The sequence below is a fragment of the Heloderma suspectum genome, chromosome 4 (assembly GCF_057233095.1).
Source record: "Heloderma suspectum isolate Gila_16-S chromosome 4, 16-S_ref, whole genome shotgun sequence".
Taxonomy (NCBI): Eukaryota; Metazoa; Chordata; class Lepidosauria; order Squamata; family Helodermatidae; genus Heloderma; species Heloderma suspectum.
Window position 1 is genome coordinate 218304545 of NC_139461.1, and position 18889 is coordinate 218323433.

At 40.3% G+C, this 18889-nt stretch overlaps 1 protein-coding gene across 3 annotated transcripts in view; it reads right to left on the reverse strand.

Moving 5' to 3' along the window:
* ROR1 (ROR family WNT receptor 1) overlaps positions 1–18889 on the reverse strand; it is a 284327-nt gene that overhangs the window by 3887 nt on the left and 261551 nt on the right. For all 3 annotated transcript variants that reach the window (XM_084852303.1, XM_084852305.1, XM_084852304.1), the window contains exons 5-8: positions 8373–8500; positions 7050–7367; positions 5939–6184; positions 748–959 (exon numbers count right to left, since the gene is read on the reverse strand). In XM_084852303.1, the coding sequence (XP_084708429.1) occupies positions 748–959; positions 5939–6184; positions 7050–7367; positions 8373–8500 (904 nt within the window). The remainder of the gene's footprint in view (positions 1–747; positions 960–5938; positions 6185–7049; positions 7368–8372; positions 8501–18889) is intronic.

Here is an 18889-nt window from a genome sequence, read left to right on the forward strand (position 1 = left end):
AAAACTATGAAAGAAAATGAAGTCAAAGTTTGGCAGGAAGGGGGTTCATTTTGAGTTAAGCAGTTATAAATCTGCTTAGTTTTTGTTTGACAGGTATTTGTCATACATTAGTGTACAAAATACAAAGAAGTGTAAAACACATATGAGGCATCACGCCAAAATAAACCAAGTACAAAGGGAATTCAGCAGGGGCACTCCATCTCTATCAGTTGCTTCTATTAGATGAATAACAAGAGTGGAGTCAATTTATGATATTGTGCAATATACTTAATAGCAAAGTCATAAACATGTAATAAGTACCCTGAACTAGGGATTACTCCCTATTAAGTGTGCTTAGTGCAATCCTATACATGCCTACTCAAAAGTAAGCCCCATTCAAAAGGACCCATTCCCAGGTAGGTGAGTATAAGATTACCACCTTCGCCTCTTGGATAAAACCAGGTTGGTTTGTTTTACAATGAATTAATAAACATATATCCAAACTCAGTATGATCCCATATTTAAATAAACGTTTTTGGGAATGTATTAAAATAGCAGACAGTAGTACAGTGATTTCCTTAAAACTGTGAAATGCAGCCAGCTAGGACTGGTATTTCATTAGGAAAAATACAGAATCAAGAAGTTGGAAGGGACTAAAATAAAAAGGATCTTTGAGCTTGAAATCAAAATGAAAACATGTCTACTCTGTAAGTAAGTATTTTACTCTTATGTGACATTGGCATATGAAGTAGATGTCACCTGCAGTACCTTTGGTTTGTATGCATTTAGCATAGACATTTCTACATTCTGCCCTCTGACATGCTTAGGTTGTCTTTGTACTGGAGGGGAAGAAGACTTCTGGTTGTTCCGGCAAATACAGATGAAGAAAAACAGTAAGGCGATAGCCAAGGGAATTGTAACGCTTGGCACCAATATATACAGGATTTCCATTTTGTTCTTTTCCTTGGAGTCTTTTGTGTCTAATTCAGGTGGAGAACAACAGGAAGAAAAGCATAAAATCGCATACAAAGAATGTGTTCTTGTACACATAATAAAGACATATGGAACATATAGTTCTGAATCAGATTTTGTCTTTTGCATTAACTGTACCTTCTCTTTGTTGTATTTCTTGATGGGCAGCAATAGCACAGGGGCTGTATACTAACTAGATAGCTGTGTGTTATTGAGTTCAGTTTGGGTGGATGCATTTGGGTTTTCCTGGTGGGTAGCCACAGATCCTATTTGGGAAATTCTAGCTAAAAAAAAGTTTTCCATATCATTATATATTAATTCATGCAATAGCTACAGGGTATGAAGTGAACTTTGTGGAGCACTTTTAAAATCCCTAACAAATAATTATCTTCACATTAGTGTTGGATTTCATGTATCTCTGAAAGGCCTGACACATGCCAGGGGGCTTGTAGGATGTTTTTGTAGCGAAGACTTGACAGTAGTTGAGTAAGAAAAGACATAAGCTAGGCAAAAAGATATATATCCACCTAAACTGGCTGCATTTGCCCTGCAATGAGAGAGATTAGGCATCAAGAGAAAAAAGGGACCCATGAGCACTAAATGCAGAGTTAATTGTTTCCCTAATACTGTCTTTTGGCAGACAAGTATTTTTGTAGCTTAAAAGTGCTTTACTGGAGGGGGAAAAATGAAAAACCAATTCTTTTCCCTGCACAGAGTGGGTTTATGTAAGTAACATTACAATAATACCCATCTGCAGTGCCAGTGGCATAACCCATCAATGGCTAGGTGCCTATGAATCCCTTCCACACAAAATTTGGCTGACACTTTTTGATTGTATTGGGAAGTTGCCAACAAATTTGGAAGGCCAGACAGGCATGCAATACCTTGGCCAAACCAAATTGGGTGGAATGCTTTCTATATCTTTTAGGTAAAAAAAGCTACATAGATAATGTATAATATTACAGAGAGCCAACAGATACTGTTGTTTAGGACCTTGAAAGTATGAGGCTCTGCATTACCTTACTCTGACACTCCATGAACAACTTTGTTTCTTAAATTCAAGTGCAGGCTAGTTCTCTAATTTCTTTTAAGTATTCCTAATTGTGCTTCTTCAGGTAGGGGCAAAAATAAAACTCCTAATTTTCGGTTTCTCTGATTCATCTCTTTCACGGATGGGGAACCTGTGGCCCTCCAGATGTTATTGAACTTCAATTCTCATCAACTCCAGCCAGCATGGCCAATGGTCAAGCATGATGGGAACTGTAGTCCAACCAAATCCAGAGGGCCACAGGTTCCCCACCTCTGATCTAGTTGGACCCCACTTCTTATGCCATCCATTTGGTATTAAGTGGCCTCATTTAAATATAATGCTAAACCATAGTTTAGTATTATGAGAACAAGACACAGCAAACCTCATACTCCCTCATTCCTCCCTCTCCCCAGCATTGCCATGGGAAGAGTTCAGAAGCTTTTGCTGCCATTTTGGACTAACTGTAGCTTGTTGTGACATCTGGACCTGGACAAACTGTGGTTAATCTTAAGTATGATTTATTGAAATAAGCCAACTGTAAACCATAGTTTATGAAGCTGGCTTGTTTCAACTAACACTGAACTGTCAGATGACCCACTGAAGCTTCTGATCTCTGCCTCACAGCGATGCTAGAGTAAATTAAGGAGAGGGGAGCACGTGAGCCTGAGGACTGCTCTGGGCTTGTTCTTGTACTGCATTTGGGGGGGGGAGAACGCTTCAGAGTTTGGAGGGGGAAGGTGTACAGAATTCTTACACCCCAACTCTGGGACAATGATTGCTGACTCAGAACAAGTGTACCTATTCCTGTTTTTAAAATGCTGAAGAACATTTTTTAGTTTATCTTACCAATTTCTCCAGTATTACAGAACCAGGTAACTGCCTTCCTCATTCTTGTTCTCCATTCTTGCAAGGCTTTAACCTCCTGGGGCCTACACATCACTTCTAGATTGCTAACTGCTGGTTTCTATCAACACCCAGCATTTTCTCTTGAAGCAGCCATATAAATGCTGGCCAGTAGGGCATGCTGCCAAAAGAGGTGGGTATTCCGTACAGCAAACTGAGCACTGGTCCAGCTCAAGCCCTGCCAAAAGAGGCTAGTGGGAGCTTGAACATTAGCCTAAGATATCTTGACATGTAAAGACAGACAAGTAGGAAGAGAAGACGTGAACTACCAAGTCAAGGAAACCACATGTAACAAAGTGATGAAAGAGATGAGAAAAAGCAGAAGCGTTACAACCACTTGATGCATCTTTACAGGTGAAAAAAGGCTTTTGAATTTTTGGCAGCAAAACCTGTAACACAATTCACCTCTTTTCCCCTCTCTTCTATTAAAAGAAAGCTAAATAAGTATGTCTTTCAAAAGCTTTCAAAATCTGACTTCGTAGCTGTATTTAACATTCCCCTTTATCCCGTCCTGTCATATTTGAGGCTACCATCATCTTTTTGGGGTAGCCTGATATCTTGTAAAAATAGAATCATAGAATAGTAGCGTTGGAAGGGGCCTATAAGACCATCGAGTCCAACCCACTGCTCAATGTGGGAATCTAAGTCAAAGCATCCCTGAAAGATGGCTGTCTAGCTTCATCTTGATGCCTCCAGCGTGGGAGAACCCACTACCTTCCTGGGTAGTTGGTTCCATTGTCGTATTGCTCTAACAGTCAGGAACCTTTTCCTGATGCACAGCCAGAATCTGCCTTCCTGTAACTTGAGCCCATTATTCCACTTCCTGCACTCTGGGATGATCAAGAAGAGATCCTGGCCTTCTTCTCTGTGACAACCTTTCAAGTACTTGAAGAGTGCTATCATATCTCCCCTCAGTCTTCTCTTCTCAAGGCTAAACATGCCCAGTTCTTTCAGTCTCTCTTCATAGGGCTTTGTTTCCAGTCCCCTGATCATCTTTGTTGCCCTCCTCTGAACCCTCTCCAGTTTGTCTGCATCCTTCTTAAAGTGTGGTGCCCAGAACTGGACACAGTACTCCAGATGAGGCCTAACCAGTGCTGAGTACAGGGGAACTAGTACTTCATGGGTTTTGGAAGCTATACTTATATTAATGCAGCCCAAAAGAGCATTTGCCTTTTTTGCAGCTACATCACATTGTTGGCTGCAAATACTTTCAGGGCAACCTTAAGGACTGTTGTGACCTTATTCTGTGGAGAAATTATAGGCTGTAGGATGGAAGGTTTAAAAAAGTTCAGGAAAATATGTTGTGGAAAACTGGTTTCCATACTGATTGGCTCCACCATTCAATCAGGCATGGATTTATTACTACCCTTTATCCTCAAGCAACTGCCGGGTTCAGAAAACACAGGATTTTCCCCCACTGTGTTTTTACAAAAGATTTATGCTGTTATCTCTATGCAGACTTGAGGTTTAATTATTGTTCCAATTTTTGAATGTATTTTCATTCTGGCAGATGCAGTAGTAAAATGCATTCAAAATGAGGCACCCAATGATATTACTAGAGCAGCTCCTAAATCTACATGGAGGCCTCAGGGCTAATTCCACAAGTACAATTCATCACCAATTAAGTGGATTTATCATTTCTCTAAAGCTGCACCCTAACACCATAAAGCCTTGTTAGCTTTAAAAGGATCTCAATTAAAGTAGTTTCCCAATTCAGCATGCCATCACTTCTGAGTGTTTTACACTTCAAAAAAACAAAACAAAACACTGCCGCCCTAAGACCTGAATTGTGAATACTTCACACTTCAATAGCATTTTATACTTTTCAAAATGCCAATTAATATGACCATTAATTTAAATACCCTGCAGCTTGAAGTAGTAACATACTTATCCAGTTTTCTGAACTAAAGAAGACTCAGGTTTGTTTTGTATCTAATTTTTACAGAACTAGAAAAGCTGACAAAAAAGAATGATTAAAGTCAGGCACATGCACCATAGAATTGGTGGGAAACTGGCATTAAGTTGCAGACGTGACCACAGCAGGTGGGGGACTGTTGTTTGCGAGTTACAAGAGACAACTTTAATGCAGCTTATGGACAACTGCAGAAAGTGAATATAATTACAACCACCAAAAATTACTAAGATGTTTCTTCTGATCCAGATTGGGGGCCCGTGCCAGTTTTCTACTGAAAATCTCTCCCACCTGGCTGTTTTTTGTCCCTGACAGGGCTGTTTGTGACAAGCCGCAACTTCGGAGAAAAATAACGCCAAGTGGGGGTCAATTTTCAGCAGAAAACCATCGTGGGAGCCCAATCTGGGCCAGGAGCAGGTTCTGGATCTGGGCCCAACAGCTGCTTTTTTCCTCCAAAATAAAAGCCACCTGGTAAATTAAGCACCCGTGTTTAAACATGTGACTAACATTATGTGTAGTCTGGCCCTTGGTCTAAAGCTACAACTTCCGTATGAGGGAAGGTCACAACATCTGGGATTGTTTAGCTTAGATAAAAGACAAGTAAGGGGAGACATGACAGAGGTGTACAAAATTATGCATGGTGTGGAGAATGTGAATAGGGAGACATTTTTCTCCCTCTCGTATAATACTAGAACCCGGAGTCATCCCATGAAGCTCATTGGTGGGAGAATCAGGACAGATAAAAGGAAGTACTTCTTCACACAGCACATAGTTAAAACTATGGAATTCGCTACCATGGGATGTGGTGATGGCCACCACCAAAAGCCAATTTGGATGGCTTTGAAAGGGGATTGGACAAATTCATGAAGGATGCTATTGATGGCTACTAGTCCTGCTGGTCATATGCTACCTCCAGTATCAGACGTGGTATGGCTATGTACACCAGTTGCTGGGGAACATGGGTGGGAGAATGCTTTGGCACTCATGTCCTGTTTGTGGATTTCCTGTGGGCAGCTGGTTGGCCACAGAATACTGGACTAGATGGACCCTTGATGTGATCCAGCATGGCTCTTCTTATGTTCTTAACCACAATAAAATAATTTTCTTATTTTCTTTTCAAAATGCAAGAATTCTGTATTTACCACAAGCTGGAATGTCACAAAGCTCTGATTTAAAATGTTCATCTAAGGTGAAGCACCATGGAGCCTCTTTCTGATTTCCTGGATTGCGGCAGTAGGAATGGCCTCCATTTAGCTCTGGATATCTGACAGCAGTGAATGTATGTGTGTGGGGATATTGAGAATTCCATGGCTGGCACTGTCGACCAGATTTTGTGACGCTCATGGTCCCTCGGTAGTCTGCCCCTGTGCTGTTATAACATTTGTGATCTGTAAAAGAAGGCAGCAGTTCACTGTGGTGAATCAGAACAGAATTGCGCACACAGGTGTCTGCTAGGTATAAGAACATGAAATGTATCTCCAGAGAGGCATGCTGTGTTTCTGCTGGCTTATGTCCTAAAAACTATTAAGGCTCCCAATTTTCACAGTCTATAATGCTGGGCTTGCTATACATTCATATTCTTGAGAAGCGTTAAATGTTACGTTTCATTCACACACAAAAACCTTATTCCCAATATTTTTAGAATAAAATATATATAAGAACTCAAACCTGCCATGGTAACCCTGAAATGAATCCTTATTTTGGCATGAAAGTAAAGAGAAATTGTGAGACCCAATTGTTATTGAGCTATCTTGGAAATAAAGGCATTTGATATTATGTTCACTCTAATCAGTCTGTGATCGAACATGAACTTTTACTCAGTGTCTAGAGGTAGGCCTAGTAATATAGCTCACAAAGACTTCACAGCAACTTTTGACCCTTTAAGAAGTCTTTACTTACTATTAGTATCATTTACTTTAATGGAAGAGATAGTGGGTATTTTAAAGGGAAAGGCTTTGGGGTAGTGGACGTTAATGGGTATAAGGATATTTCAGAGAATAGTACAAATAAAATTTAAAATTAAAAGGCATTATTCTAAATATACAATTGACAAACAAAATCCATACAAAATGGGGAATTGTATTGGAAGATGGATTCTGGAATAATAAGCTGGTCTTTCCGCTAGGCTAGTAATCTGAAAACTGAATTTACACACTGTATTTATTATTAATTCTTCTTCTTGAGGTTTAGGGACTGCAGCAAAAAACGTTTTGATGGATTAGATATTACATCAAATCTACAATGGTCACTTACTCTTATTGATTGGATCTGACATAGGGATGCCAATGCGGATACAGTTTATAGCCTCGGGACTATCAGGCTGTGGTAGATCTTCACAATTCGGCAGCTTTAAGCGCATCAGAATCATGGGGTTGGATCTTGCAAAGATATACTCAGTTTGGCAGAGAACATTTTCCAGAATTTCACACTCATCGCGGCACAGGTCCCGTGGCTTTGCAACTGAAGAAGTCTCATCACAATATGGGAAAGCGTAATGGCACAGGGAAGGAATAGCAAACTGGGAACATTTATCAGATAGATGACTGGAAGTTCCAATCATAGTGAAGGCAGCTGTAATATATACACACCAAAGGAGTTTAGGCAATGTGATGTGGAGTGGCAAATTCAATACCATAATACTTGCACATACCCTAACAATTTACCATATCCAAATAAACACACAATAGGAAGTTAATTCCTGGTGAGAAGAACAGTACTTTTTTTTAAGTCCATCTTTTCAAAAATTATTTCAAGTCAAATTTTGGCAAGCCTGTGACCTGCCATGCTTAATGCTACCAATAAGAGACACCCTTCTATTTTTTATGTCTGTGTGTGGCTGCAGCAACAGGAGAGTTGTTAAGCACCTAGCAGGCACGATACATGGCTTGTGGATCACAGCTCAAGGGCTGAATTTGGCTTGATATATCCCAAATTGTACAGCATTGCTTTAAGAGGACACTGGCCTATAAAGTAGACATCATGTTTCCTGAAAAGTTTGGTCCAAATCAGAGCAGGATAGTTGCACTGAAGACCCCACTACTGGAGCTGGAATTACTCAAAACAAATTTGTCACGCTGGTATCAATGCAACTTAAGTACAACTAACTTTCTCTGGATTTGGGCCACTGTATTTATTCTAAAGTTAACAAGTTGTAAATATACACACACATTGGGAAAGATAAATAATAAACTTTAAACAATATACAAAATTATTCTTGCTTTATATCTTTTTAAAGCACACATTTCATTTTCATGGTAGCTTTTTCAAAATGTGCAACGCCAAACCCAGTTCTTTTCTTCTGAATAACTGTAAGTTCTCCTAAACATGTAAAAGTAAAATTAAATGTACATTAAACTATTAAATTCAGAGTGAGTTTGCTATAGTGTTCAGGAGTGGGCAGCTTGGAAGGAGTGGCCTTCCAGATGTTTTGCCCTAAAATTTCCATCAGGCCTAGCCAGGATCATGGGAGTTGTAGGCCAAAACATCTGGAGGGCCACAAGTTGCCTACCCCTGTGTCAAGGTCAAGAATGACGACAAACCAGCTGAAAATAGAAGGAAGGAAAATTCTTTACGTACCAGTAATCTGATTTTCTATTTCACCCTGCATATGCAGAGACTCCATATAAATGGTTCGGTTTCCAATAAACCTTGCACACGCAATTCCTCTGTAAGGCTGACAAAATCCATCCTCTTCATATTCATCACTAAAACCAAATATGCATAATATATGATACAATACTGTGTTATTAGTAATAACTATTACGATGAATCACAAAGTAAAATCGCTTAAAAGCCAAATTTAGGAATTTCTTCTTTGTTGTGTAATGAGCACTGTGGATTAGTCAGAGCGATTGTATATAAGCACTAACCTTGTGTACAACTGCCCTGGGCAGACACATCCTTGGATTCATTCAAGGTAGCCGGATCTTTCCACTAACTCTTAAACTGATTTTCACCCCTCTCAAGATTTCCATTCTTGTCCCATGTTATCTTTTTAAGATACTAGATCAAATTGAACAATCCAGTTATTTTCTAATCACCATTTTCCCCGAAAGACCAGTTTCCCAAAATGGCTTGTTTGAGAAGGGTTGTGGTGGAAAAGTGTTGGGGGAAGTTTTAGGCACCCATACATACTCTGGCTCTGCTCTGAATTGCCACTCCTAAGGCTGCTTTACAATTAAGAACCAGGCTGTGGTGGAACTTTTAGGAGTGGAGGAAGAAATATGCAATGTGAAAAAATGAGAACATTCAAAGCTAGACAGATTCACAGTTGCCTCAAATTACAGATGACAAGGAAGATCTTGAAACATGCATTTAAGACTGATTTAATGAATCTGCAGAATGAGCCTTCCTATGCATCTTCATTTGTATATTTGGAAGCATTTGGTAATGAAAAAAAATTAAACAGGTGTTCACCCTAATTACATATTGAAGTAGACGGACCCAATAACACAAGCCTAATCATATTAATCCGTGCTGTGCTATTGGAGCACCTAAGATCACGAATAAAGGTTTTCTTAGTACCAGTTTAATGCCACAACTGGCAAGGTTGGCACGAGCACCTGGACGTAGAGCCAGTGAAGTGTTGTTTTTCACTTGTAATGAATTATGCTTATATTCACAGGAACTGAAGTAATGAATAATGAATGGAATAATATTTTATTTTCCGGGTAAATCACTAAGGGCGCAATTCTGTAGAGACAGACGGGCGCCTTAACCTCCCTCGAAGTTGGAGGTGACTGCCTATCTAACACAGGGTGGAAGCAGCATGGAGGAGAGGATTCCCTCTGTACTGCAGCTGCCCTGCACTTTGCCTTAGATGCGCTTTTAAGAGCGGCTTCGAGGAGGGAACGGGGCTGGAGACCACAAAAGAAGCTGCCTAAAACAGCTTCCGTGGTCTCCTCCCATCCCCGCCTCCAGGAACTCCCTGTTTTCACCCCTCCATGAGAGGTGGCGGCAGTGCAGTTCTCTCTGCGTGAGCTACGAGGGGGTGGGGGAGGGGGCGATGAGCACGTTTCCTGGCTACGAGCTCGTAGCGCTGTCTATGAGCTTGGAGCTGGGAAACCGAAAAACCCTATCTCCCCCAGACACTGCCTAGGGGACATGGGATTGCTGTCTAAGGAACATACATTCCTATCAAATATATATTGGGTATATAGATGTTCAGTTTAGTTCAATGTTTTAACATTTTGGATTTGTGGATATTCTCATGACATGGGATTTCATTACTATATTGAAGACATAAAGCTTTAAGTGACAGAAGAGAGTGCCAGTGTACCTGATGACTAGTTACATTTAAGATTGGGCACCATGTCCTTCAAGGGTTGATTTTAGTAAGCCTCACACAAACAATCCCCCTTGCTTCCAGCAATTAGATCTCTAACCAAACCAGAAGGAACTTTGCCTATGAGGAGAAAGCTTTTCAAAATACACACAAATGATCAGGTGGCCCTAGATTGTCACATATATTGGCACCACAAACCTGTATGTAGAAATATGTTCCACTGATTCAACATAAAGAGCAACATAAAGAGTAGAAAAAAGCAACTTTCTCTGTTAAATTGGGTAACTTATTTTATGTGCACTGAGATAGGTAATTTTACTATTATATATAGCAGAGCATAACAACACACATATATTAGAACAGTATGATTTAGTTTCATATTCTTAACAAACTCTCCATCGTATTCTGTAATGTTCCAGCTTTATGTGAAGTAAAATGTAAAGGCTTTTGCTTGGCAAGAAATCTTTAATGCAAATGGATAAATAATATTCTGTCATACTTTCCAAAGGAGTACAAAATAACTACTTGTGTCCACGTTAAAATTGAATATATGCTCACTTTGTTTCATAACAAAATATTGGAAATTCAGAGTTTATGTTATACTTTGGAAGGAGAGAGAGATAATTATCCCAGATACTATTTTTGTATAATTTAAAAGTCACGTACAAATGTATAATATTAGCTTGGCATCTGATAACTTAGGTCCTCCCCTTATCCAATCAACACAAAGTAAGATTTTTATGAACAGCTTGGTGCTATGTCATAGAATCATGGAGATGGAGGAGGCATTTGTAGGCCATCTAGTCCAAGCCTCTGCTCAATGTAATCTGAATGGATACAAAATGGAGTACATTCTAGAGTTGCCCACACTTTTGGCAAGCTGCAAAAATGTAGCATCCTGAATGTGTGGTTGCTACCCAAGCTATTGTGCACTTATCACTTTTAGATGACAGGCAAAGGTCAAGATCATACCCCCTCCCGTTTCCATCTACAGAAGCCAACTAGACTGGTAGTTGAATCTTACTCCAGTTGGACAGCATCTTCCACTGCACCTGAGGGCAGCAGGCAAGAAACATGGCACACACAGTCCTTGCCCTCTAACATCATATTGCCGCTCCCAGATCTCCAGCAACTGCTGCCTGCGGTGGCCACCTAATGATAGGGCTGGCCCTGAAGTCTCTACATGTTCTTTCAAAGTTAAGATACAAGCAGTTCCACATGAGCAGTCCAAAGCAGACAGCAAAGGACTATATCAATATTATTTAATTGCCCAAATAATACTGTAACACAATAGCTAATGAAAATTCTAATTTCTTCTGAGAATTTCACATGCAGCCTGGACAACTAATTTTGCTGTTAAATGTATTTAGATTAATACTTATAAGTAAACATTGTGAAGACTGTGACCTGAAGCCGCAAACCTAGACTTTACTCCAAAAACCAGTAATTTCTAATGGAACTACTTCAGAATAAGGATTTGAGATTAGCAGCCTAATCATGATAAGCATTATAAACACTTTAGAAATGTCCGGAATACGTAAGCTGACAACCTCTAGTCAGTAAGAAGATAGGCATGTGCAAAGACAAATATCACTGATGAGTGCTGATGCGTTTCCTGCTAGTGAAAGTAAAGTAGCAGAATAGTTTGAATGGTTTTGTTAGCCACATGACATTGCTTATGTCATTAATCTCCTAGCAGAGACATATTGTAGCAATTATTGTGTATTTTACCTTGTCATCATTAGCAAGTTTAAAAACATATATCATTCATTTCAGGAAACTAAAAGGCTGCATAGAAAATTTTACTTCTGGATACATAGGCCTTGTGATGTTTATTATAAGTTTGGCCAGATTGATCTAACAGTTTGGGGACAGTTCTTAGCCATACAAAAAGATGGTGTAGTGTGAGTATGGAACATCTGTGATCCAGATTTTGTAGAGTGAATACCAACAGCCAACCGCCAACCCATTGCCACGCTGCCAATAATTCCAGAAAAGAAACCCAGTGCTGGGGGAGAAAATAGGCCAGATCTAGCCCTCTGAAAATGACCTCCATATTTTCAGATTAAATGGTTTGCAATAATTATTTCCTTTCTAGAAACCCAGTTCTGCAGGGAAGAGAGGCAAAAACTATGGTAGCTGCTGTCAGATCAACAGCAGCTGTGACTGGTTATGAAACAGCATTGGTAATACTGCTTGGATCTTTCTTGGCAACTTTCTTACAGCATTTTTCAACATGAACAACGACTCATTTGCTCACAGTTATGAAAATGGCAGGAATCTCCTAGGACTCACATTTTGTTTGACAGAGTTATTTTGGGTTTATCTTGGAGGGGAACTAGCCTTCCAAACTTCAGATAGAGAAATATATACAAAATGAGGACCAGACAAATAAGATACAACTATAAATGTTGACCATTGCCTATGCTACTAGACCTTTACATTAAAAATGGTGAATCTCTTGAGTATGCAAAACCATGTGACCATGGAATTTGGCATCTGGTGTAGAAATTGATATGCTGAGAATCTCAGCTTTCATTTAAAACAAAGTCAAGAAAGCCAAAACCACCATAAAGGTTAGAAACAAAACGCGAAAGTTTCTAGTTCTTATGATGGCTCAAATAAGCTTGAAAGCATTTTAGACATGATCTGGTGAAATCTCAGAAAGCCAAGAGAGACTAAACTGGACGTCTGTGGTCACAAAGTGGAGCTTCAGTGCGCGGTGGGGCTCCTTGACTGACAGAACCAAGATTGTGCAAAAATAATCAAGACAGAAAATTTTTATTGTTTGCATAATTTATTCAAAGTGCAGAATTTGTGTTGTCTTGCCAACAGTATTTTCATGTATTGGTTTTTAGTAGAACTCAGTTTCTGCTCTACAAACTAATACTTTATTGGTCCAGGTTACCTGAAAGACTGTATCCTCCCTTATGAACCTGCCTGTGTCCTGAGATCTTCTGGGGAGGCCCTTCTCTCAGTCCCACCACTGTCTCTGGTGGGAACCCGGGAGAAGGCCTTCTCAGTGGCTGCCCCACAGCTGTGGAACACCCTTCCCAGGGAGGCTAGGATGGCTCCCTCCTTGATGTGTTTCTGGAGGCAGACTAAAACATTCTTGTTCCAGCAGGCCTTTGGGACATAGTTGGAACCTGGGAGTAAGCTGCTAAAATGCTGTTTTAATGTTTTAATATAATTTTAATTGTATTGTTGTTTAATTTATATTTTAACTTTTGTATATTTTCATATGTTTTAATTGTATATGTTTTAATTTTTGTAAGCTGCCTTGTGTCCCAGGACTGGGAAAAAGGCGGGGTATATCATTATCATTATTATTATTTTGCTATCCTTGCCTAGACTGAGCAGTTACCTCTTGCTATATAGGGTATATAGAACTCTCATCATTACTGCACTGGTAGCAATAAGGAACTATGCCAGCCTTATATTGATTTTACAGCTCCAGAAACTTAAAATACAGCTGGATTTGGTATTACTTAGCAGATAGTTCCTGATGCTCACCTTCAGTTGTCAGCCCTGGAAGTTCCAATTAAACTGAAACACGAGAGGAAGAACTTCCTTTCTGGAACCAGCTAAGTTTTAGCCCTTAGGTTATTTTTAAAACTCTGTTTTACCAAATTCCTTTTTAGCAGACACTTGATACTGTTTTAACATGAGCCTTATTAACAGTGGTGAAGTGCTACAACTTCACAGTCAACCAGTTGTATCTTCATTGGCCACCCAGATGGCCACCCTTGCATGGCTTTGTTGTAGCGTTCTTAGCATAAATAATGTAGGCCTAAAGTATCTGAGGCCCACCTTAGTAAAACATTTCTCTATTTTCACACATACAAAACTATTTATCTGACATATGGGACCAGGAAGCAGATGTTCTCTAGAGAAATGCCACACAAGTATATTCTTTGCCATAAGTAGGAATACACACACTTTAGCACAATATGTGCCTCAAGCATTTAGCTTACAAGGTAGAGGATACTTTTTACCTTTTAGAATTCCCCCTGAATGATCTACATGATCATAAGCATTGTGCCAAATTCCTACATTCCTACTTAGATTCTATATAATCCTTACTCAGGAAGAAGGCCTTTATATATAAGATGTGGCCTGCTTTTCTGTTCCCCAGTTCCATTTATGCAATGGGTTAGTTATAACTTTAAATATTGCAGGTAATGATGGCATTAACTAGACAAATGTGGCAAATATGAACACAACCTTTCTATTCATGGGAAAACCAGGTGATCAGCAATTCACACAACAATAACCCCGTCTTTAAAAAAATCCTACATCTCTCTAACAGTTTTTCCTTAAAGAGCTCTGAGACATTTACAATATAATACAGTACAATACATAAATGTATACTAGTATACTACAAGCATATCAGTTAAACACATACAAAACAGTGTATCTAGATATTATTTATTATTTATAATTTATTAGTCACCTTTCTGGGGGAAAAAATGCAAAATCCATTTATAATCAACAGCATTAAAAATGATAGAGGCAAAAACAGAAGGCAACTGCTTAAAAATTAATTTAATTTGAAAGGCACAGGAGAATAAAAATATTTGTAACTTTTCACCCAAACACTAGTAGTGAGGTGGCTTTGTGGGCCTCCCTGAGAACCAGATTCCAAAGCTGTAGCACCACGAGAGAAATTTACCTGCCCTGGGTACCACTAGATGTTACTTTGTGCAGACATGAAAGCTGAAGGGAGGACTCTTCAGCAGATTGTGAAGAATGGAGATGGTCATGTGGGATAAGACTTCTGTATGCTTGGGCAGGCCTTTACAGCTTTACAAGTCATAATCTTTTGGTCTCAGTAGCACAGGCAAACTGTACCAACTGAAGTTGTCCAAAACGTTCCCGTGGCCAGCTCCCATTAATAAATGAGCTGCAGCAGTCTGCTACCTCTAGACTGTTTTCAAGGTGCACATGACAGTGCAGGAAGTTGCCAGTACATGAATGATAGTGGCCATGTCCCTACCCTGGATTGCTGGATATATTGAGCTAAGCACACCCCCTCTGCACACATACACCTGCCAGTGGCAGCATGGAAGAGGAACCACAGGTGCAGCCATCACTACTGCATTCCACTCCGTCTGGGCAATAGAACCGTCTGCTGCTCATCAGCCTTCCCTTCTCCCTGTAGTCACTACCCTGTTGGACCAGAGAAAGAGGGCTTCCAGAGCTCGAGACATTCCACCTCTTTCTCGTCACTAGAGAAGTCATAGACTTCTTGCTCTGAGCCCACCAGACAGGAGTAATGACAATATGGAGGAAGAGCAGCGGTTGCACCCACTACGTGAGCACAGAGGGCTTCTTCACGTGGAGATATTATCCTGCTATTGAGATGGATTACTCACTGAAGTTTGCGGGTCCTTTACATGACATCATCAACCTCCAGGGCGCCTCCCACACTAAATGACCTTTATTCCATTTTGTAAAAGATCGGAGATAATGAGCTATCAAATGACAGCGCTTGAGTTCTACTTGAGTTCCCTTGTTTAAAAAGGAAAACCTGCAATAAGAGGAGCCAGACCACAGCGCTATCTAGCATCTGTATAATGAAACATATGGAAGACTCAGATAAGGGGGGAAAGGAAGCATGTGTAAAGGGAGTCTGTCGTGATCCTGCATTTAAAGCAGAAGCAGAAAGTCCCGTTTCAGATGCGGGATTTTAGGCTGGTGTAGAGATGCTCAGAGTGAGAGGGTAATACTAGCTGTTACCATACCTCCTCCTCCTCACTGCTGCTGGAGGAGCCCTCTTCCACTGAGGCCACTAGGCAATGGCTGCTGTGTTCCTCCTCATTATTTTTATCAACACCACCACCTGGTAGGTCCCAAGAGAAGAGGCACTGGTGGCAGCATTTGCTTGTCCTCCTCCAGCACTGACGAAGTTGTATACCTCTGTGTGCATATTAAGAAGCCATACACAGAAACAGTGTCATTCAGACACAATTTGGGGGTTCCCAGTCGATGATGGGCCTTGGCAGGTGCCCAACCACACCGATCCCTAATGTCATCCCTGACTACCTATCCAAAATAACCATGTAGCTTCACACAGTTATACTCTTGCTGACAATTATGTTTCCATTGTTCCTGACAGTGCGCACTGTGTAACTTGAACACTTGCATACTGTTCCTCAAAATATTTTATAACACATCCTGCTGGGTGCACTTAATTATTAAATGCTTATATGCTCTGCAGCATGGCTAAGGTTTCCAAATTACTTACATTGCTATTTGACCGCTACATGTGTGGGGTTTGGCATAAGAGGACTTCTTCCACTTCTGTCTCAAATGGTAATGGCAACCTAGACCACATGATGCATCTCTTTGGGCACAATGCAGCAGAGTGAGTGAAGGACACATAGCTCATCCAGAAGAGGACTGTGGACAGTGATAGTCCTGGGTTTGTTTTTTGCTCTGCTAGGCAAATTTTAAAAGTGTTCCCCGCCCTGATCTGCTTTGCTCTATATGCTGATAATCTCAACAGCAGCAGATTAAACCAAAAAGAGTTGACCCAAATACTCTTTCCTTACTTTCATGTTTAAATCCAGTAATTTAGGGTTAAATCCAATGCTGCACTAAGAGAAATCCACTAGTGCAATGGGACTTTCTACCTCTCTCTTCCCCACTGCAGCCCTCTGTGCAGCCACAAATTTTAAAGGAAGATTTTGAGGGTGCAGAGGGAGGTGAATCACCTCCCCCCTATTTCCACAATCACACTGGGCCAGTTTGCATGATCACCACGGCTTAAACAACCCTCGGTGATCATGCAAACCAGGTCAACACAGTGATAAACAATCGTTAATCTGGAACAAATATTACCCTGAGATTCCAGGTCTTAATCACTAACTAGTAGAATTCTCTTCTATACTATTAAAAAAAACCCTGATAAATCAACTTTTATTATTTCTTAATCATCCTAATCATGAGTACAACTAGCCTGACTAGAAAGATCTGTTGAACACCAACATGAAAATAGGCAGCCTTTGATGCAATAGAAAAGGATGGGGAGGTGCAGAGACACTCTGAATAGAGCGAATATCAACAGAGGAGGGCAACAAAGATGATCAAGGGACTGGAAACAAAGCCCTATGAAGAGAGATTGAAAGAACTGGGCATGTTTAGCCTTGAGAATAGAGGACTGAGGGGAGGCATGATAGCGCTCTTCAAGTACTTGAAAAGCTGTCACAGAGAGGAAGCCCAGGATCTCTTCTCGATCATCCCAGAGGGCAGGACACGGAATAATGGGCTCAAGCTGCAGGAAGCCAGATTCCAGCTGAACATCAGGAAAAATTTCCTGACCGTTAGAGCAATACAACAATGGAACCAATGACCTAGGGAGGTGGTGGGCTCTCCCACACTGGAGGAATTCAAGGTGAAGCTGGACAGCCATCTGTCAGGGATGCTTTGACTTGGATTCCTGCATTGAGCAGGGGGTTGGACTTGACAGTCTTATAGGCCCCTTCCAACCCTACTATTCTATGATTCTAGGTACTATACTGCATTTCTGAACATCTTCCAAATTGCAGGCCATCTCTCTCTCTCTCTCTCTCTCTCTCTCTCTCTCTCTCTCTCTCACTCTCTCTCTGCCTTTCTTCCTCTCTCTCTGAGACATATGGATTGGTGATGCAGGTTATTCTGGAATTTGGGTGCCCCAGGTTTCGCTCCATTGTTGGGTAGCTCTGGCTCTAGATACCTTGTCTGGAAATGTGGAGCCTCAAATCAGAGAAAAATATTCTGTATCCAGACTCAGTGCTCCTCCTTTCTTGAATGTGGTGCTTTAAACATATAATTGTTTCACTTAGGTTTCAACAGAATGACGGAATGTGCTATTTTAGTGGCATCCCCAATTTATTTATTTTTTTGAAGAAAAGTCAAGTCATTCTGTTTTTTATAAATAAAGGCAGGTGACCCATGGAAACCAAGCCTCTAAAAGTAAACGCACCTTTACGTTGTTAGATTTCCTCCTATTCCTGCCAAAAAGAGGCTGTACACTAGTCATAAATGATATGGGCCATTTTCTGATGTGAATATCTGATCAGTAGAACATGGAATTAAATCAGTAATTTCACCCCTTGAAAAAGTATCTTACATTTTCATCAGCATCACTATGGCCATGCCTATTTTCTTTTCTTTTTTTAAAGAAAATATACGATTATGGTTATATGCTTAAATAAATATTATTCTTGGTGAGCCAATATTATGAATTTAAGTATGATGAAAAACAGACTGACCAAATCTGACAGTGTAATACATTAATTGACAAAACATAATTAAAGCTGTGTAAATGTTGACTGGTTTTTTTTAAACTTAGCACATATTACTAATTGCAAAAAAGTGGGGGGGGTTACAATTCTTATTGAAGTCTACTGGAAAAACAGGGCATGTAAAGACAAATATAAGAAGAGAGTTCCAAGTGTGTTTACAGTATTGAGAGCCTCTAGCATAGAAGCAAACCTTGTGCTGATCCTCCAAACTGAAATAAGTATTACCAGGATCATCACCCTTAGATAAAGAAGCCTAAAACAGGTTGCCATCAGCTCAAACAACTTCTCAATCAGATTTGACAGTACAACTCCCCATGCTAGCCCTGCTCCTAATGTGCCCAGCTGCCATGCCCCCCCCCATCCATGGGTTCGAGATACATGAGAAAGGCTCTACATTTGGAATTATGTACATGCATGAAGTTCCTCCATGTGAGGGGAACCCTGATCAGCTGAGGATCCTCACTCATGTTGAGGGCAAGATGGGGAACAGAGAGCACTTTCTCACACATGAAACATGCAGA